Raw genomic sequence first — 23,209 nt, forward strand, 5'->3', positions numbered from 1 at the left:
ACGACAGCTAAAGCACATCACATTGATTATAACCCTGCTGACTCCCGACACTTACATCAACCGTCCAATCACAAAACCACATGAGTTGTAAGCAGCATGTTTAGATGAAATAAAACGAAACTCAACGTGCAAGCAGACAGAAAAGATTGATTCATGCAGTAAAAAGGAGACAACTCAGATATGAAAACTGTAAAAATATTTACAGTTACAATACCCCTTTTCTACCAGTAAGATGGAGGTGATGGTGCTGCAGCCAGTGCCCAATGTAGCCCTAATCTGTGCATTACCACTAAAGAAAAAGCAGTTTCTGAGTCAAAAACACTGACCCAGGAATGATTACATTAGTGGGCAGGCTAAACCAAAAGAAGACTGTAAAAATACCTTATAACATTTCAAGAAGTTATCTACACTGGAAGCGGCTGATGTAAAACATCACTTAGGAGATAGAAACCATGGGGGCATATTACAGAAACTTTCTATCTTGAGTCTTAAGATATGTCAAGCGAATTTAGGATTCTTTTCACAAATTTGTATTAAAGAAGCAAATCTTACCTTGATTTAAGATAATTATCCTATCTTACAAAAGCTCATATTATCTGTAGTTAGGAAATCTTAAACTGCCCCATTGAGTTCGGTAATCAACTCTCAGGTCTGTTACCAAGCAACCAATGACGCGTAAGCAGCTGCTGTGAAGTAAATGCTAGAGATTAAAATGCAGAAACAAAATAGGTGAGCTTTTAATTAAGTGCTGCAGAAAGAGAAGTTTTGATAAGCTTGGTAGGAAAGGCAAAGCATGTCACTATATTTCATGGAAGTCTGTAATTATTTATCAGTGTTTTGTCGTCAAAGTGCAGCACATAATTTGGGTGTTCAAAAAGTCTTTCCACTATCAAACATTGCTGTTCTTTATCTTGCATCATTAATACATTCTCAGACAGGGTTATTTGTTATGATAATCTTACAGTTGGCTTTTAAATCATTTTGAAGTTAGGACATGAGGTTGTCCTAAAGTTAAGACAGTTTATAAGATTTTTTTGTTTGCAATACAGATTCTGAATTAAATTACGTTGGATATTAAAATATGCTCTCAAACCTAGGAGTAAGACTTGTAAATAAAGACTATGATTCAGTATGTTTGTTTGTGGGCAGCTTATAAAATAATGGTCAGTTAAATCATTATTCAGCTCTCAAGTCAATGGAAACACAAAGTATCAGCCAGCGAGCACCAACACCAACACTGTTTGGGTAGAAAAGGAAAATTTGTAGTTAGAAGCAATAGCCTTTCCTGGACCTGTATCACACTATAACACTTGTCGTGTTTATGACCAGCAGCTTAGGAAGCTGGAAAAAAAACGTTTGCTATCATTTCCCTTTTGCTAGGCGTTTATAGAGGCCTTGAGGGACTGTTATGAGCCATTCAAATAAGCAAGTAGCCTGATCTGGACCAACTATTGAACATTAGTAGCTATAAGAAAGCAAAAAAATAATAAAAAAAATCAATAAAAAGAGTGACGCATGATTGAGAGAAGACAAAACAGACATTAACCCGAACAGAACACACATTCAAAATGCATGGCTGGTAGATCAGGGTAAGTGCGCAAAATGAATGCAGTTAATGGCGAAGAGAACAAGTGAAAGCAAATAGTAGAGAGAAATTATATTCTCTCTTTTATTAACTCTGATTTTACCGTGGTTGCAGTCTTTCAGAACAGGTCTTTGTGGACTCGGGTTGAGCACTTGTCTTGATTCATCTGTGGAAATTAGGACATGGGACAAGACAGAGTGAGTGCCAATCTCACACATAAACCCACCTTTGTTCTCCATATATTAGACTTATACTTCCTAGCAGGGCCTAAAATTAACACTCGCCAAGTGCCAAATGCGAGTAAAAACCGGCGTTGGCAAGTAGAATATGAAACTGTGTCAATAGCCAGTTGCCTGATAACATTTTTATGAATTCTATCAATGCAAAGTTGTGAGAACATAGGCATTAAAGTTTAAGCCTTTTTTTTTTTTTTTTTTTACTATTTTTTTTTTTTTTTTTTTGACAATAAACATGCCAGAATGAGAACATGAAAACATGGATGAAATCAACTACCCACCAACCAATCCCCTCCCTCCCCTCGCACCCCATTCCCACTGCAGAGAGATTTACATTTGATTACTTTATTCAATGTCTCTACCTGAAAACTACTGTTACTTGTCTTTAATAATGTTTTAAAATTATGTTAGTTAGGCTAATAGTTTTAGCTGTGGTATTGAAATTGGAATAGAGAAGTGTGAATCTTCACTGGTATCTAAAATTTTGGTGTCATAACTGCCTTTTTTGCTAAAATAGTTTCAAGGCCGGTGAAAAAACATTTATGGCTGCAAATATTCTTAAGTCACCGGTCATTGGCAGGTGTAGCAAAAAGTTAGTTTTAGGCCCTGCTTCCCAGTAGAAGGAGAGTTATGATATACTTTTATTTTTTTTTAAATGTTGAAATTTCCTGCAGCGTTTAACAAGGTCTTTCTGATTTGCCAGGTCAGTTTGTTGGGCTATCCTGACAGCACACTGATTTCTATTGAAGGTGGTCAGCAGCATTAAACTTCACTGGGTCCTGTAATGCCAGAGGAAGTGTGCTGATAATGGGGGGCTGATTCTGTACTGATTTCTATAGAAGAAAAAAGCTTTTAACACTTTGACTGGAACAGAGCCATCAATTGTGAATTGTGCACTAACAGTATGGCAAACTATATACAATAATGGTTTCATCATAAAGAGTTTGAAACTTGTCTGCGAACTGAAGACATCCAGTATATAACAATGTTGAAATGTTTGTGGTATAATGTTACACATGATTTCTATTTTAAATAAATGCTTTTCTTTTGAACCTTCTATTCATCAAATAAGCCTAAAAAAAATTTAGGCAGCAACTGTTTTCAAATTTGAAAATTCATCTTTGACATCACAGGAATAAATTACATTTTAAAATATAATAAAATAGAAAAAAAAGTCTATATATATATATTTTTTTATTTTTAAATAAAATAAACGCAGCCTTGGTGAGCATAATGGGCTTATATCAAACACACACAAAAATATCTTACCAACCCAAACTTTTGAACAGTAAACTCAGTTTATGGTCAGGCTTGTACTGATATATGCCACCCATTAACTGCATGTCTGAAGCTGTCTGAAGTCAACAAACCTGAGCCTCTCAGATGGGTAGGTCGGACACATAACATGAAGAGTGCAGAAGATACACTCTACCTTATCTCACCCCTCAATGCACTGGAAAAAGAGACTCTAAACCACTGGATGCTTTAGGCTGCTACACACAGTTACAAAATACAGAAAAATACACAGCTATCCCTACACTCTGCTTTGGGTTTCTGGTCACCATGAAGGGGTTTATTTTGTTATGATGACCAGCTGACTGTATTATCCTACTTATCACACAGCTATTTAAATGACAAACAAGCAAATATACATGAAACTTGTACAGCTATGAAAAAAAAAAGCAGTCGGAATAAAGTACATTTTAGTGGTTTAACGGTTTATCTGTTGGAATTGACCAATCAGAGTCGAGCATTACAGTGAGCTCTGAAATAAAAAGCCAAGTGAAAGAAAGAAAGAAAGAAAGAAAGAAAGAAAGAAAGAAAGAAAGAAAGAAAGAAAGAAAGAAAGAAAGAAAGAAAGAGAAAGAAAGAACGAACGAAAGAAAGAAAGAAAGAAAGAAAGAAAGAAAGAAAGAAAGAAAGAAAGAAAGAAAGAAAGAAAGAAAGAACGAAAAATACAACCAATGATGGCAGGATGTGAGTGGAGTGTGAGTAGACTCACCTCGGGGTCTGGGTGCTCTTTTCCTGCGGTCTCTGAAAGCGGCTCCAGACTGCAGCGCCTCCAGCAGACAATCCATCACACCGGTCTCATCGTTCTCTACAGGAGAGAGGAAGAAAGAAGAGAAAACATTAGGATGCGGAGGGGCATTCCATAGCGTCACTTAAAGCGGCCTTAAGGGTCTCTGCAGGAATGCTGGAGAGAGAGAGAGAGAGAGAGAGAGAGAGAGAGAGAGAGGGGGAAAAAAACCCCAAAGAGGCCTTTTGTGGACGGTATATCACAGCGTCGATTCGGACAATTTGAGAGGCAAGACAGGCCCTTAAACTCCTCTATACGTCTCCTCTGCACCTCTACACAAATCCGCTGGTGTTTTGTAGCATTTGGAGGGCCGGTCGTAAAAACAGCTGAGTGGTGCAAGCAGTTAACCTCAGGCCACTGGATTTCACATAGAGCAACTCCACAGACACAAGGAGGCCTGTGGGACACACGGCAGGAAGGAGGAACACCACACTGCTCACGGTCACAAACACATCACGTATATGCTCGCACTGCTGCTTACACAAAAACTTTACACACACGCACACACATCCACTGACAGAGAATAAATCAGGTTGGCAGGAAAGTGTGCTTTTCAGCAGGTTTGGATAGAAAGGCTTGTGTGAGAGAATGTCTGTTGTGTGTTGAACCCCTAGATGGGTGCGCGTGGGTAAGCATTACGGGGCCTTGACACTGTAACCTCCAAATATTAATCTTTACACTGACACAGCAAACGCACACACGCACACAACACAAAACAAATCAAAAAGCACATGAGTGTGTGTGCTAACGCTGCAGAAGTGCCCACTTCTCCACCGATAAGTTATGACACCTATCATAGGGGTTGTTCAGAATTAAACCAGTACAGTTTACCTGTATAACCTGACAGTCATGATATAATTTCATGAGGGTTGAAAGGTGTGATATAGTTTCATGAGGGTTATACTGTAGACATGCAAGTCTACAGTATAGTACATTTATCCTTCTGGATATATACATTTACTACACTATATCTAATATAAATTACAGAAAATAAAACAATCATAATGAATAAAAAACAAATAAAGGTAATTACAATAAAATTATTTGATAATATTACAGAAAATAAAACACATAACACACATGAACGAAGTGTCTTGGATTAGCCTCAGTGAAGTCATCAGTCACTCCCTTTAAAGCAAATACACACTGAATTTCACTGAATAGAGGAAATCTTCCTCTACTCTATCTGAATTTCTGCATTTTCTTAAAATATAAAATGCAAAAGCAAACACACAATTACAGGGGCTTTATAAAAGGGGCTGTCTGAAGCTTATTTGGGACTGCAGCATTGTCACGGTTGAGTTGCTCTCTGTAAAAAGCAAGACAGAGTCAGCCATATACACTGATAGCCATTTTCAATCAGCAGGTATTGTCTGAGTAAGTGAGCGATGGAGAGAGAGAGAGAGAGAGAGAGAGAGAGAGAGAGAGAGAGAGAGAGAGAGAGAGAGAGAGAGAGAGAGAGAGAGAGAGAGAGACAGAGCGAGAGAGAGAGAGAGAGAGAGAGCGAGAGAGAGAGAGAGAGAGAGAGACAGAGCGAGAGAGAGAGAGAGAGAGACAGAGCGAGAGAGAGAGAGAGAGAGAGAGAGAGAGAGAGAGAGAGAGAGATTGTGTGAAACAGAGGAGAAGGTAGAAGGTTCTTTTGTACAGAGTGCTGTCAGTAGTTCAGAAGGGGCAGTTGACCACAATGAAAACTATCAACGGAGAGAAAGCACAAAACTGTTGACCTTTACTAGCCAAGCTTCAATTAGACACAAAGAGAGTGAGTCTGTGATAAAGTAAGTGTGTGTGTGTGTGTGTGTGTGTGTGTGTGTGTGTGTGATAGACCAACCACTTATCACCGCTCTCTCCAACAGAAATACAAACTTGCTAAATTGAATCCATTATATTTTCATAATGAATTAAAAATCCTACTTTAGACATTATGATTTTTTTTTTTTCCAAAGAACTTAAACTTAATTTATTTACATTTAACATTGTTTGCTAGCAAATATGCTTAAATGTTTTTGCACAGAATACATAATGCAATGATGATGACGACAATAATAAAAATAATAATTTGTAGAGCAGAAATGACAGCTAAGTCTTTTCCCTAGAGTACGTACTGGCTTTGTTACGTTTCTGTCATCATTTCATCCGTTCTTCCAGACAGATTTGCTTTTAAATATTCTTTTGGCCTTGCATCTAGGACCTTTTTTGTAAAAAAATAATAAAATAAATAGATTCACTTTTTGGCAGACACGCAATTTTCCTGTATTCTGCATAATCCACTCACTAATTTTGTTTTTAACAACATATTACGGGTATGGTTTAGCCAATGCTACAATTGTAGCATACATGTCACTTAGAAGCTAGAAAAGGTTCTATGTTGGTCTCATCTGATTACAAAATCTTTTCCACATTTTCAACATGAGCAACTGTGTCGTGTCATGCCTTTTGGCAAACTCCAGAAAAGCTGCGACATGGGCTGCATTTACACTTGCCATTAGCATGTGATCACTGTGATCCGATCAAGCAGATCGGATCATAAGCCAATCAGGACACGGTGCGTTTACACCTGTCCACGCCAAGTGGCTTCTGTATCTGGATAACAGATCGGATCTCACATTCCCGCGAAAAAAAAGAAAGAAAAAGGGATGGCTCCAGTGCAAAGTCGACCTGAAATGGTGGGTTTTCTTTTAAAAACGGTTTTCAGTAGGGGTACATTTTACAAATCTCACAAAATGAGGAGGATGAAGAGGCTGCAAGTAGGCTACTAATAATGTGGATACTAGATGCCGTAATGGAAACGGTACAGAGAAACGTATGGGTCCGAGAACATGCTGTGGTGGGAAAAATGCGTTCTTTACAGGAAATTAATGGTTCTGCAACTTTCGGGTGCGAACTGCGAAGGCAAACATTTCAGTATATTTGCGATGTAGCCTATATGTACTTCGCACTCGACTGCAAAACCACACAGCTCTCAGTTCCGGAGAGAGGAGGGGGAATAATGACAGTGGGCAGAGATTCGTGTGACGTCCACCTGTGAATGCAGACACGATGGCTGGATTGCGTTTACATTACACTGAGACCCGATCACAAAGCGTCCTCGACCACCTCCGAACCTGGACACGCTGAAGCGTGTCACAGGTCACATGTTAATGCCAAGTGTAAACGCAGCCATGGATCTTTTTGAACATTGTCCCCTTTTGTATCGTACTCCTGAATCGGCCAGTGTTATCCAGGGCTCTTGATATGCTGTCTGGTGCACCTTCAGCTCCAGAACTATGTAGCCTCTACAAAGTGTTTGCTGCTCTCTCTGTAGCTTCCATCACAAGTCTCCTGCTTGTTTGTGAAAAAAAAAAAAAAAACCTGTCTAGACAGTGTTGGGGTAGTTTGATATAGCTTTCACAATGCCCACTGGGACCACCATACACCTGCATTATTTTCAGTTGTTATGTACTTTTTTCCCCCTGCAGTTTATGCATTTGTTTTACATATGTTCTTTAGTCATTTTCACCGGTTTAATTTAATTCAGACTGAAAAACGCTTCAATAACTGTGTGAGTTTATGATAAAGCATATGGGCGAGTGATTTTAATGATTCACAGGTAGAGACCAATTATAAGGCAATTGTGTCCTCATTAGAGAAACCGCATTTCATCTGTGTAAGCGAAGAGCTTCTACAACCCAGGTAAAGAATATTTACATAAATTTCAGTTTTTATCTGTACAACTACGGTCTTCACTCACTTACTGTACAGTGTCGCATTTAAAATAATTTGAGATTCAGTGCTTACATTTGTGACACTGTTTGCTTTTCCAGAACTCTTCATCAGTAATATCTGTAATATTGGCGATAAGAGATTTGAAACCAATATATCATCCATGCCAAAAGTCTAAGTATCATTTGCCCATTTTGCCATCTGCCAAGCAAAAACCTAATCACTCGGAATAGTACTAGAACACCTCTTCCCAACAGTGAAAAGTCAAAAATATGCATGAAAACAATACAGTACACTGTGTGTGTGTGTGTGTGTGTGTGTGTGTGCGTGCGTGCATACATGTATGTATGTATGTATGTATGTATGTATATATGTATATATGTATATGTATATGTATATGTATATATATATATATATATATATATATATATATATATATATATACATATAGGTATACACATATAGGTAGTTCATTGTCATCCCATTACGACTTCTATAATTTGTTGGTTCTTTGATGACTGTATAGTCCGATGCGGGAAGCACACTGTCTTTTACAGATAGGGCATATGCAAATTTCTCCTGATTGTCTTGGAAGGCAGAAACAAGCATGGCCTGCTTTCTTTGGTGTCTTTTAGACAGGCGATGTTTAGTTCTCCTGTCTTCATAACTTTGTACTCCATTCTGACAAAGTTGCTGGCAAAGTGTGCGATTCAGGGCACTACTTTCCAGGGATGTGGGCTTTATCCCACACTTCTTAAAGCCTTTTAGTTGGTCTTTCAGCCTCTTTTTTTTACCTCCTACAGAACGGCAGCCAAGATGTAATTGACCGTACAGTACCTTACATGGGAGGCGACTTGGTGACATTCTCACAACATGACCAAGCCACCTGAGTTGGTAAAGCATTAGGGTTGCTTCTATACTCCAACAGTTAGTTTTTTGCAGGATCTCAATATGTGGCACTCGATCTTGCCGTGTCACTTTGAGAATGTGCTGCAGGCATCTAATAAGGAGAGATTCCAACATTTTCACGTCGAGCATAGATAGTCCATGCTTCACAACCATACAGGCGGGTGGGTGAGGCTGATTGCTCGATAAACAGCAATATTTGTGTGTATATGTAAATTAATGTTGCTGAACACACTTTTATATATACACACACAAACACATGCAAAGCTGTTGTCCCCAATCTCTCTGCTGACAGTGGGCAGTGTCTAAGTGAGTGGTGAGCTAATGAGTTATGATTTTGTTTTGTTTTTCGCCAAGCAAAGAGCGAGTGGCTGGCACTGAACCTGACCACAAGGAAATGAGGCGTGAATGTCAATCACTTATCTCAGTGTTCCAACACCATCTTCTTCACCCACAGGACCCAGGACAGCAGCAGCTGTCACGGCAACGCTTCAGAAACCAGCACTCTCAGATAGACAGACAGGTGCTAATGGACAGGTGTGAAAAGACATAAAGGTGCACCACTAGCAGGGAAGTCGGTACTACAGAACACAATATAAGTCGATAAGAGAGCTAGGGGGAAAAAACAGAGGAACGCTTAAGGCAGAGAGAGGAGAAATAACTAGTAACATGCTACTGAGTGGAGGCTTGAGGAAAGAGATGCAATCATAGAAAAGCAGATGAATGTCCGACTGCATTTGTGCATGTGGGTGTGTGTGTGAGACTCTTTGCTACACCGACATGCGTTGTGCATGCTGTTCAATCAGACCTGACTATTTACATGCAGCCTTGAATCGACACAATTGATCGTTCGCAAAGACCTGCCCCCTTTAGTTACTGTTGCTATGTCCGACAAGCCACGCCGCTCTCACGCCACACCATGTTCTCACGCAGTGAAAAATACATTGCGGAGCAGAGAGGACACTGACAGCGCACTGACAACGTGCTGACAGACAGGACAGACCAGGTTAATTTTGATATGAAAAGTCTCACCTTTCAAATTTGGTAATTTTTTAAAGAAATTTAAACAATAAATACCGTTTTGTGGCTCTTTAATGTGTCGTGTTCTCTACAGATCACTGTAGAGCCTCAGTTAAAGATGCTCGTGAACCGATCATCTCTTCCTTCTAGTTAATTTATAGCATCAAATAAACATGAATGAACATAAGAAGGAATGTTGTTTTAACCGCGGAAAGTACAGTTCAGTACACTCCGTTTTTCAAGTTCAAATCCTCCAACGTTAATCTACTAACTCTCCTGATTGCTTTGTCAGACAAAAAATGGCAGATTCGGAGGATTGTGATTGGTCAGATCGCCTGTCAATCAAACTCCCTGCGAAGGGTTAATTTATAAGGAAGGGTCATGCTTAGAATATTTACGTCTTTCTGAGAAGAGAGAGAGTGAGCCAAGGGAAATGAGAGTAGATATGGACTACGATGATTGACATTAGCCTGCACAGTTTTCCAGGTGGCACGTTTCTTATTTCTTTTGAAAGATAGGCCCAGATAGCCAGGTTGCAGGAAGAATGGATGGATAGACGGACAGCGAGAGGGTGTGATTTAAGAGAAATGGAGAAAGAGAGAGCGCGAACCCGAAAGAGCGATAAGTGCTAGGAGGTAGCCTGCTGGGTCTCTGATGGAGGAGAGAGGGATGGAGGGTGGCTTTAATAAAGAGCTGAGTGAAGAAGAGAGAGGAGGTGTGAGAGGGAAGGATATGGTGTGATTTAGCCAGGAACGGAAAAGGCATTTGGCTTGATTGCTGTTGCCTCTCTTTTAGTTCTCCCTCTTTTTTATAAATACAAGAGAGAGTGAATAGAAGCACTCACACTGAAGAGAAAGACAGAGAAAGAGGGCGACTGCTCTTCAAATAAAATTATATACATCTAAATGTTCCATAAATCAATTAAAAAATCTTTAAGCAATGAACTGTATAAATCAAAGCATTTAATATTTTTTCCTTTTAAAAAAAACATTTAAAAATTAATACAAATTTACCTCTTTTTTTAAATAACTGAATAAATGGTCCACGGTTTAATCCACAATACTGTAATCTATCAACATGGAACAATGTCTGGAACCAGTTTCCCTTTTGCAATGTGGAATTTGTCTTTCATTTCAAAGAAGGTACAAAAAAAAAAAGGATTTTCTTGAAAGGGGGGCCATGAGACAGTAAAGATAAACATACAACGTGGACTTTTTTTAATCATTTTGTCAAGTATTTCAATTACTTTCAGCTTTCCTTCAACCTAAAAATCTATGAAACTACCTTTCTGTACCCCTTCTGCTGCTAGTAAAGTGAAAGGCCTTAGATGTATTTGCTCTTAATCGCCATGTCAGCACAACTTATGAACACGTTATGATTGGCGTAGCATGTCTTTCAAAGGAGAAGCTACACTTCAGTCCAGCTGAGATTTATGAGATGTTCATTACGGATCACAGAAACACATGATTTCACTGATCTGAGATCAAACAACAGCATGCGAAGGGGCTGGACAGGTGTCTGCACAGGTTGAGCAATAATGGCGGAACAGCACAATCATTCCTGACGTATCAACAGTCACAGTTCATGTCCGTTCTCTCTCGCATTTGTCTGAAGAGGGTGAAAGAGAGATGACAAATAATGAAGACAGCAATTACCTCCCCTATAATCTTTCATCAACCCTCTTTTCTTGTTCTCATCTTTCACATCATATTTTCCTGAACAGATACAAAGAGCACATTTGCTCAGCTGCCTGTCTGCTATGGCTTTGACAAAATGCCACCTGCTAATCTGATTTGTCAGGTGCATATTCTGATTATTAAACCTTTACTGGAGCGTAAAGGTCAGATATTTTCACTTTTCACTTTTTTCAAAGAAAGGAGGAAACGTCAGTGAAAGATAAAGGGAAAATTGTTAGATCTCATGCATAAGCTCAGCAGGAGTCCACCTGAGCTCTAGAAGGTTCAATCTTAAAGAAACATATTCCATTGCTTTGTGAACCTAGTAGAGCATGATGTTAATGCTCAATGGGTTTGATTTCCAGAGAACACACACACACTGATAAAATGCATATCTTGAGATCGCTTTGGCTAAAAGCATCTGGCTAATGTGCCGCAGTCTTTGCGAACGGATTGTTATCGAAGGAACAATACATCCTTTTTCTAAATTATTTTTAAAATTATATTTTTATATTATATAAAAACACAAATGGATGCACTAAGCGCATATAATAAATTAAATCTGATGCGGGATGTGGGTTTTTATAAAACATAAAAGATTACATTATGCACATTGTGTATTTCAGTGCATAACACTGAGTACAAACAAGGCGTAACAATTCATCAAGCAATAACAGCCACTTCATGTGAATCTGAGTTTCTGTCAGCTCTAGTACTGTGCTGTAGCTCTGCCCATAGAGAAATCTATATAGTGAGGGTCAAGCAGTATTTTTTCTTTCGGTTTGAATAGACAAATTACTTGTTGCGCTTTCAATTTGTAGCCCTGTTAAATTATGGACTCTTTGTGAGGCTTTATTCCTTTTTGAATGTTTTACTAAGCTTTTACTGCATTTGTCCATTTCAGTATACCCTTTCATAGGCTGTAGGGCTCAGAGTCGGTATCATCAGCTGGTTTCTGAGCTCCAGGGAGCTGGGAGTCCCCCTGTGGCTTCCTCCTGGAGGAGAGCCCATATCTGGGACAGAGTAGCCAGAACGCTGGGCTTTTACAGCACTTGCTGGAATTGGGAATAGCACAGGCGACTGTGTTTGCTCCGTGTCTATGGATATGTGGCCTAATTCTGTTAGATGTCTGGTCTGTTGCTTTCAACAAGCACAGAGACCCTCCCCTCTCTCTGAAAACATGTGCATGTAGTTCTCTCTACTCCTCCGGTCTGGTCTTGAATCATTGCTCTTCTCTGTGTGTGTGGCTCCAAAACATTTCAGAGGAAACTAGTGCACAGCTTCCTCTCCTGCTAACAGTGCCAAACCAATTTATAATTTTTTTCTTCTCCGTCTCACATCCTACCACCCACCAAAGAGCGGCCCGCTTACGTTAACCCTAACACGTACAGAGCATCGCCTCTCTCACTGGGGCGGTTTGGATTACCACAGCGCTTTAATTGACAGTCTCCGTGGAGACGAACAGGAGAAGTGGCAATGGTAACCTGGAAACACAACAGAGCCTATTTGTGCTGACTTCAGACGAGAGACAGACATCATCAAAAATGTGAGTGAGAGTAAAAGAGAAAGAGAGGGAGAATTGTTATTATTTTTGAATAAAAAACAGCCGTTCACTGTCTTTTCCAAAGACACACTGCACTTAGAGCAACCTTGTGTGTTAAAGAGCTGCATGCACATGCTCACTTCCAGCATGCACGTGTCAGAGAGACATCAGAGCTCTGAGTCAGAGTACAGGAAAGAAAAGGGAGATAAAGAGGAACATGATTAGAAACTAATTGGTGTGAAAGAGATTTGTGATAGAAAGCAGACGGGGGGAAGAGGAAGCAGAGGATGGTCTCTCTTTGAAGGCGACATTCTCTGAAAAGCTCTTTGATGTGGCCTCACTGTCTGCATCTCCTGCTGCACCTGAGCCAAGACGAGCGCTAAAAAATTTAATTTTCTTTTACACTTAGGGCTGCGCAATTAATTGATATATAATTGCAGCAATTAACTAATTGGGAACAGTGTTCGTTAAAACATTTCTTTTAGGACTATGCTTGATGCGGCTAAACGTTTTTTTTTGTTTTGTTTTTTTGCAACAGATAAGGGTTGCAACCAATCACACACGCCTGCTGTGTGAATGAATGCAACGGCCAATCAGATACTCGTTTTAAATTAAGTATTTGAGTGTTTCTTCAACAATGAGTATTTTTGCCAACGGACCTTTACAAACATGTGCAACTTTCTTCTTTGTTTTTTTTTTTCTTCTTTTAAAGAAAGTTTTAAGTAGTACAACTGATTTTTATAATCAAATAAATGCAGTCTTGGTGAGCATAAAAAACTGACCCCAAACTTTTGAACAGTAATGTAAAAGTGCTTGAAGTTGAAGAAACACCCAAGTACTGTCCAGTGTAAACAGCTTTGTTTAGAATGGTAATTTACACTGAACTGCAGGACACAGTCGAGTGAAAACATGCAACCAGTTACCGTTTTAGTGATTACAATGTGTTCAGTGACACACTCCAGGATTGTCATGTTACTCACGTTGTGTAATTTATTCTGCAACTTACTAGCAAATTTGATTTTCATGCTGCTAAGAGAGCCAACGTAAACTTGACCACTCAGGCACTCTCGCTTTAAACAATGACCTCATGTTATACACGCATGCTAAACCCTAGACTGAAGAGCAAATGAGATTGGAGTAACATGCTATACAAAAAGTGAGATGAAAAAAGGAGGGGACTGCTAGGTGTGTGTGTTTTGTGTTTTCTGCACACGTCGCACTGATGAGAAAAGCCAGACTCGGAGACTTGAAGTAAGTGATGCAGTTTGCGACAACTAAGCCGTAATAACAAAACAGTGAAGGAAAATGGCCCACTGATGCAATTACATGTGGCAGGTAGCAGTTAGCCATCTGAGTGGCTGCCCGATCAAAAACACGGACAATCACAACAAGCAGAGCTTTCCTACTTTGAGAAAAAGTCTGCAGTTCTTCTCTGTAGTTGTGGTCTTTCCAGTGATAATTATTAAGATAACACTGATTAGCACACGCTGGGGAGCTGCAGGGCAAGAGCGTCCGCTCTGAGGCTCTGTGGACGAGAGAGAGCGATCACACTGGTTGACTGGACAGGAAGCAGTATTAGCTGAAGAGACACCTGAGACCTCCTGAAAGAGACACATTTATATGCCAGAGCCTGCTCAACACATACACACTCACTCATTTACACGCTCTCCACTTCATGCATCTCTCTTTTCCATCTGAATCAGCACACACACTCCACCTGTGGCTCAGCCACTCATCTTAAAGTGCATGCGGAATGACAGAGAGAGAGAGAGAGAGAGAGAGATTGGTCCTACACTATAAGAGCCTGCATGTTCTAGGTTGGAGAAGTCAGTCCTTGTAAGAGGACACTGCTGGTGTTTGATTGATGAAAGGATGAGAAGAGAGAGAGATGGAGTGAGCAGACACAAATAAGGGTGGAAGTACCCACAGGACACTTTAGAACTGATTCTGGGTGATATAGCTTTTTTTTTTTCAAGACTCAGTATCTTGATATTTTTTCAGCTTTTAGACAATTGCCAATGTTTTGAAATGTATGTATTTGCTCTGAAATGGCTTCAAATTGTGATCTTTTCCCCGATTATTAACAGCCACTGTCGCAAAACAGATTCAAAACTACACAAAAAATTGAAATATGAAGGTTTTCAACTAAATAGAAGAATGGCACAATAATTTGTATTAATATGCAACAATATAGCAATATCTAACAATAAACTAGCAATACTTATCCACATATACACTATCGTTCAATTCAGTACGATTTTTTTTTTATGTTTTTGAAAAGTCTCTTATGCTCACCAAGGCTGCATGTATTTCATAAAAAGTACACTAATATTGTGTAATATTCTTACAATTTAATATAATGTTTTCTATTTTATTATATTTTAGAATGTAATTTATTCCTGTGATGGCAAAGCTGTATTTTTTTTTCATACTTCAGTCTTCAGTGTCACATGATCCTTCAGAAATCATTCTAATATGCTGATTTGGTGCTCAAGAAACATGTATTATTATAAATATTGTCAATGGTCATGGCGCTTAATATTTTTATGGAAATGTTTTAGTATTCTTTGATGAATGGAAAGTTTAAAAGAAAAGCATTTATTTGAATTATTATTATTATACAATGTAAAAGTCTTCATTGTAACTTTTAATCAATTTAATGTATTATTGCAGATTGAAAGTAATCATTTCTTTGATATGAACTCAAATTCGTGTAGTAGATTCAGGGAAATGAATCAAACATTTTTGCAACTAAAATTTATATCAGAGTCTTAAGGAGTAACTGAGCTACAGGTGCAGTTGCAGAAAACATAGCAGCAAAATAAAAAATGCCTTAAATTATTGCATTATTCACGATACTGGTTAACATTACATTCAACCACAAAATAATATCAAGTATTGGTTACACTTTATTTTAAGGTCTCTTTGTTATAGTGTAATTATACGGAGTAATATTAAGTAACTAGGATTAGGGTTTGGTTTGGTTTAAACAGAATTAGTTTTGGTTTGCATGTAATTATGCATAATGTATAGTTACTATTATAGTAACTGCATGTAACATCTGTAACAATGACACTGTAAAATAGTGTTACCCAACTATGTTGTAAATATTTGGTTCAGCCATTGGCCCTATAACATTCATTTTAAGTTGAACAAATGAAACCAGTCCAATGCTTCTAATGCACTGGCAGGCTGAATGAAGTGTACTTGGACTCGAACAGAGAAGATAGTTTAAATAGAGTTATGCTCAGAGACGCATAACATTGGGATGGGGAGAGTATAAGACAGAGAGTATAAGACAGAGTAAGACTAAGACAAAAAGTCTTTTTCTGAGGATATAATCAGAGTGCAAGTGAGTTAAGCAGAGAGATAAAACGAATTCATCTAAATGTATAAATAATTCATATGCTGACTGCCTGGACAGTGTGTAGTGCCCCCTGTTGAGCAAAGACAGCGGTGACATGTTGTCAGTAAACCCTTGTAGAAGAATCTCAAAGTTGAAACAAAACCACTTTGGATCTGAATGACTGTGTCATGAGACATTTAATGAAATCTGCATTAACCTAGAAAGGTTTATTAGAGACCTGCTCTAGAGACTTAAACACTGAGATTTGTTTTAAATGAAAGTGAAGGACAGCAGTCCTCCAAAGGAGAGTAAAAAAAGGAAAGAAGAGAAACATTCTAAAACAAAACCCAGCAGAATCAGAATGAGACGTGCTTCAGTGGCTGCCCTTTAAAAAACCTTGACTTATTCATCTCTACTGAGGACTATGCTTCTAAACAGATACAAAAATAAATAAAAATCAGAACTCACCCACCATCACACAAACTGTCAAATCTCCTAAAATGTCTTCATTTCTTAGCTTACCTCTAAAAGCACTTTCACAACATTCATCAATGGACAGAACTCTATGGTGCTCGTCCTGCAAGTGATGTTTAACGGTCAAACAATTTCAACTTTCACCCACTGACCCCTTTGAAGCACAGGCAATAAGTGTGTTTGACTGTGCCTTGGCTTCCTGATTGGCAAGATTTGCTGGTTGCATTTGGGGGACTCATCAACTTAGATAATGTCTACTTCCCGTAGTGGAGCTCACAGTGTTCGCTTTATTGCAGATGAAGTAGATCAGATGCAGTATTTATCAGATATGTTCAAATTTTACATGTAGTAATAATTTTTACTGAATAGGTTTAGGGCTGCACGATTAATTGAAACTAATCTGCGGTTATTTTATGCGCAGCTTGTCAGTGCAGCACGGCTCTGTGATCGGTAGTAAATGCTGCTCTATGTGAAAGCCAGAGGGCGCTCTCGCGCAGAAACTCCAAATATGCCCCGCACGTCATTCCAGGAAATCCCTATGAGTATCATACTATCGCTGTAGCTGAATAAACAGAAGATTGAAACGCTTTGCTTGATTAAACAGGACTAATAAACACATGGCTACGACAATGTATGGTTTATCTGAGTTCTTCAAGCCTTCTCGGGTATTTTCATGATAATAAAGTATATTTATACTTCAAAGCTAATCAACATAGCTTTATCACTGTATATAATACTATGAAATAATATGTTGTGTGCCTTATTCTGTGTAAGAAGTCACATCATCTCACAGAAGCATGCTCAACTGTCGTTATGAAGCGAGTTTGGAGTAAAAACATGTTATTAAATGTTGTCTTTTGTTGGACAAGGCTCCAAGGCTTCTCATGTTTGGAAAGATGTTTGACGCGTGTCACAGTGCCTTCAGAAAGAACAGCGTTTACTACTGATCACAGAGCTGTGATTCAATGACAAGCTGCTCATAATTTTTTTTTTTTTTAATAATCGCAATAAGCCAATGCGATTAATCGTGCAGCCCTGGTGCTGATTAGAAGAAGAAGAAAAAGCTTTAAATAAGCTTATATTATTTAGGCTTAATAAGAATAAAGTGGGGTTTGTTATTTTATCAGTTAATTTTGACAAACATAACACAAAATAAGATTCGATTATAAAAAATTCTGCTCACACAGATTTGTGAGCATGAGCATAATAGAAGTTTTCAGAATAAACAAAAAAGTCATGGTTGTCATCTGTGAATCTGGTCAATCGTGAAAATCGTCATTAGGCGCTCTGGAGAAACTGTCAGCTGAGTCAGACGGCTGCTTTCCAATCACTCTCGTCATACTCTACTGTATGGTATAATCTGTATTGAATAGGGCGCTATATAAATAAAGGTGACTTGACTTTATTAAACTAACAATAGTAAGGCCAACCAAAAGTAATGTGGGTATCATGATTATTGTCTTACTCATTCTAGTACGATCTGACTCATACTACAACACTGAAGTCACGTTCATTGGCTTCAAGTAATATGACCACAAATACATCATGCATCCCTAACTCACTCACCCACCCACAGAGTTCAACTTTAAGCCCTCCACCTTGCACTGCACTTCATGCCCCACTGCCACCACACATCCTACCATAACCCAACACTAGATTCACTACTGACAGTACCACACTCCACATATTCATTTGTAAGTGTGTATGTGTGTATTTTAAGTGCATGAATAATGCACACAGGCTGCTCTTCTGTTTTATTGACTCAGCGTGAGACCCGATACGGACACAAAACTCATCCCAGTCAACACTGAGAGCCCGCTGCGTGTATGTACACACCCTCACACACATTCCGCACACAGCAGGAGGCAAGCACGAGTGGCAACATATTATAACAAACTCATTTCATGTGTGTCTCATGAGTGCACAGAACCTGTTTGTAATCCAATCACATCTCTAATATCATCATGCATTACGTTGCATCATTATGAGTTAGATGCTCGCTTAGAAAAAAAAAAGAATGTAAACATTATAGAAAGTGAGTAATGCAGATCGGCCTGTTTCAGAACTGATAAACACTACAAAGTAATGTTTTCGACATTATGAAAGCCATGGTGCTGAAATTCCATTGCGTTTGTGGCATTATAACAACGATGGGCTGTTCACATGGTAACAGATTGACAACAGGACACACATACGCTCTCACTCTTCTGTCTGTTTAAAACAAGCTCCCATGTGCGTGTGCAGGGATTCGTTTCATCCATCTTCAAAGGTGATTTTTCTAAAGCTCACTCTCGTGAAAACTTTCAGTGAGTGACTGATAAACATCTCACCTGTGTTGACCTCCAGCAGTCTCTTCTTCCTCATCTGCCGATCCTGCTTCTCTCGTTCTGCCTTCTCTTTGGCTATCCTCGCTTTCCTCTGCTTCTCCTCCGCCTCTCTTCTCCTTACGTTCTCCTTCACCGCTTGCTGGAGAGAAAAAAGGGCAGAGATAGAGCAGACTATTGAGGAAACAAGTAAAGATAAACTTGCCATTTACAAACAAAAGGCGAGTATATTTCTTAAAAGAAATGAATACTTTTATTCAGCAAATTACTTTTACTCAGACTCATTAAATTGATCAAAAGTGACAAAGAAATGCATAATGTTACAAAACATTTCTATTTCAAATAAAATATGAAAGATTATTATTATGAGAACATTTATTGTATCTATATTAACTGTAAAACAGTGTAAATAGTTATTACAATTGTTGACCAATTATTTTTATGGTAATGTTTTTCTTGTTTGCATTAGTGATGCGTTGGCAATATTGTGCAAATCACGTCAATTTACTTCGAAAATTGAAAGAGCGAGTCAGTATAAAAAGCCTTTTCTGAATTTTTAACTGGTATAAAGATTTTTCATATTTCTGAATTTTAGCCCAGGAGTCATTGACCTACACAACATTCTGGTGATGTGAATTAGAGATGCGCGGATGGGCTATTATTTCATCCGCAACCTCATCACAAAACTCATCATCCATCCACCACCCATCCGCACCAACGTTTTTGACCAATTTTCAAAACCGCACTCGCCCGCCATCCGCTGATTGGTGTATACATATATTTTTCATTTGATTGGTTCAACCGCCCGCCACCCGCCTGAATTTAATTAAAATATTATTTTTCGTCACGTCATCTGCCCGATCCGCGGTTTATCCGTGGAGTCCGCGGCTGTAACCACCAACCACGCATCTCTAATGTGAATACAATCGAGTCGAACACACCAAACTAAGACCTCAGTAAACAGTCTATAAATAGACATTTGAATGATTTTAAGAACCAAGTTGAGTCTTAAACATCCATGTTCAAAACTATTCAACCCCAAAAGTCAGTGTTTGGCGGAACATCCTTTACCCTTTATACCCTCCAAATAAATGCTTATGGCAAGTGTTCAGAGGACCCTGACACCTCTCTATTGGACTCTTAGCCCACTGCTCATGTGAAAAGCTTCCAGCTCACTGACATTTTGTGCTTCCTGTGCTGCCACCGCTTGTTTCAAATCCCATCAAAGATTTTCAATGGGACTTAAATCTAGAGGCTGAAACGGCCACTCAAGGACATTCCGTGCCCGATCCCTGAACCATGTTCTGGTAGACTTGGATGTATGCTTGGGATCATTGTCTTGCTGGAAAGTCCAAGCTTCAATTTACATGCTGAAGGCATCACACTCTTTGCCAAATTGGCCTGGTACTTCAAAGAATCCATGGTGCCAGTTACATGGTCAAGATTGCCCTTTCCTGCAGCAACAAAACACCTGAATGACCCAACCAAATGATTTTGTGCTTAAGCTAGCTGAAACCATTTCCTCCTGACTGCTCTCTCTCGAAAATGGTAGATGAAGTTCAGTTTTATTTTTTAATTCCGTTTTTTCCCCCCGTTTTATTTTTTGACTCCATTCTAATGGTTAAATCAAAATTTTAGTAATCATGAAGCATGTCTAATTGAAATCATGAAACTGTACAAACATACATGAAACATACAATTTAACAACAATTTCTTAAAAGTTTAACAAACATTACATGTTTAGGACCCTATGAGATATGTTTTTATTTCCCTCAAATTCTAAATGATGTGTTTTCTGGATTTCATTTTAATGGTTTAATTAAATGTTAATAATCAAAAAGCATGTCTAATTAAATTCATAAAAACAACAATTTTAATAAAAACATTTTTTAATTAATTTGTATGACGTTTTTTTTTCCCCCCACAAATTCTGTGCTTGCTTATTTTCCGGTAATCAAATGAGTACAGAAAACATTAATTTATTTTATCTTTTAATCATATGAAATTAAACAAACTTTTGTTAAACAACATGCTACACAATGAGCTTTACTGTTAACATTAAAACATGGAAGAAAAATGTATTATTCCTTAAAAAAAAATTTAAGTTTCGATAATAATAATTATTATTATTAGTGTTAGTATTATTATTATTACATTGAGACACATCTAAATTCTACTGTACAACAGTAATATATTTCTGTCAAGTTAAACCAATTCTTAATTTTGACTCAAGAAACATTAATTATTATCAGTGTTGAAAAGTTGTGTTTTTTTGTTGTTGTTGTTTTTTGAAATTACGATACACTACCATTTAAAGGTTTGGGGTAAGTGAAATATACATTACTATGATTACTGAAGGATCATGTGACATTGAAGACTGGAGTAATGATGCTGAAAATTTAGCTTTGACATTACATATATTAAATTATTTTATTTTATATTATATATAATTATATTATAACAGAAACAGTTCTTTTAAAGTGTAATAATATTTTACAATATTACTGTTTTTACTGTATTTTTGATCAAATAAATACAGCCTTGGTGAGCTTAAGGCGAGACACTACAGGTGAATAGGGTAAAAATTTTAACTAGCAGATATCACCATGAAACTTTCCCAGTTGAATACCTACATTAAGATAAGAAAAAAATGTATTACAAGTTTTCTGTAATTTAATGTTTAAATATGCAAATTAGGCAATATCTAATTAAATATGCGCTAATTTGTATATATTTTAAAAAACGAAATCTGAGTATTGGATAAAGCCAGATAAAAAATTATTTTTTCATTGTGTTCACATATTAGATGGGGAAAAAATTACAGAGGGATTTATGGATATCTACTTTTGTTATCCTGTAAATCAGAATATACTGTCAAAAAAAATGATTTTCGCCATGTTTTTTGTAATAAAATGTTATATAAATCAGGCTAGGAATAATGTATTTACAAATCCCTCTGTAAATGTCTTCATAATATAACTAGGTACAAGACTGGAAAGTTTGGTGTATATCGGTGCTACTGAAGTGGAGATTTCGTACTTGGAGTATGAGAGAAAGGTCATTTTGAGAAAACGGGCTTTAAAGATTTATCATCAGCCAATGAGATTGCGCATTCAGCCCTTTTACTATCGCGATTGGTTGCTGATAAAAAGGAAATGACCATATTTGGATCCGACAGCATTGTACAGTGAAGAGAGAGCTTTCCAGCCGTGCCTGTGATGACAGAGAGCAGACAGAGATCGCGGATCGGCAGGGTGATTTACAACGACAACTTTTGTTGAATTTACGCGAAATCTACAGACGCAAACAGACAAAGTGTAATAAAATAAAGACCTAAATGTGTATTTCGGACTTTTTTTCACCACAGTCTGAAAGAAGACATGTTATGAAGACAAACATCCAAAAATCTCAAAATTGACCAGTAAAAAAAATAAAATGTTTTTGCCTGCCGTGTCTCGCCTTAAGTGACTTCTTTCAAAAACATGAAAGAGTCTTATTGAAAAAAAAAAATCTTTTGACCGGTCTGTACATACTAATTTACATTATGAAACATGTTGGGGGGTATGTAGGGGGGTGAATAATTTTGATCAATTATAATTATAATTAATACATTACATATTTGACTGCAATATACATTAAATGAAATGTAACAGAAAGAAAGAAAGAAAGAAAGAAAGAAAGAAAGAAAGAAAGAAAGAAAGAACGAACAAACTGGAAGAAAATAATGTTAAGTGGAGCAAAGTGGCAGAAAGAGAGAAAAAGACCTCTCATTAACTAAGCCATTCCCAGGTTTTGACAACGCTCTGAGCACTTCAGACATTTTCGAGAAAATCTGGGGGACAAGAACTGAGCAAAATGTCGCCTCCTTGCTTGCTTTCTTTTCTTTTTGGACCATTAGTGGTTGGAGAGGGTTGTTAGAAATCTATAACTCCTCTTTTGGTTTGATGAGGGCTACTTTTCTAGGTGTAAGAACACTCGGGCAATCAGAACAAGCTATCAGAAAGAAACATCATTAGAGCAGTCACCTTGTCCTAACTCTTCATATTTCTCTTTCTCCGGCTCTCTTTCTCTCTTCAGCCTTAAAAGCCTTCTCCAGATAATGGATGTATTTCTAAGTGTGCAGAACAGAGCAAGTGGCACACCTCACACAAAGGTAAGGTGTAAGAGGCAAAAGACGAACAGGTTTAATGAGAAAAGGCAGAAAGAAAGAGTGGGAGAGAAAGAGTGGGGAGAGGGGAGTTCAACACAAATGGAAAAATAAAGACGGCTGAGAAATAACCTGAATTCATAATTCAATAATTTACATAAGGGTATGAGTACTGC

The 23,209-nt window shown here is 38.0% G+C and overlaps 1 protein-coding gene across 3 annotated transcripts in view; it reads right to left on the bottom strand.

Annotated features, from left to right (window-relative positions):
- Positions 1 to 23,209, bottom strand: part of diaph3 (diaphanous-related formin 3) — a 339,063-nt gene that overhangs the window by 52,054 nt on the left and 263,800 nt on the right. For all 3 annotated transcript variants that reach the window (XM_084101805.1, XM_084101803.1, XM_084101804.1), the window contains 3 exons: positions 18,893 to 19,028; positions 3,824 to 3,919; positions 1,689 to 1,751 (listed from right to left, as the gene is read on the bottom strand). In XM_084101805.1, the coding sequence (XP_083957931.1) occupies positions 1,689 to 1,751; positions 3,824 to 3,919; positions 18,893 to 19,028 (295 nt within the window). The remainder of the gene's footprint in view (positions 1 to 1,688; positions 1,752 to 3,823; positions 3,920 to 18,892; positions 19,029 to 23,209) is intronic.

Source organism: Abramis brama (genome assembly GCF_963993115.1).
Source record: "Abramis brama genome assembly, chromosome: 23".
Lineage (NCBI taxonomy): Eukaryota > Metazoa > Chordata > Actinopteri > Cypriniformes > Leuciscidae > Abramis > Abramis brama.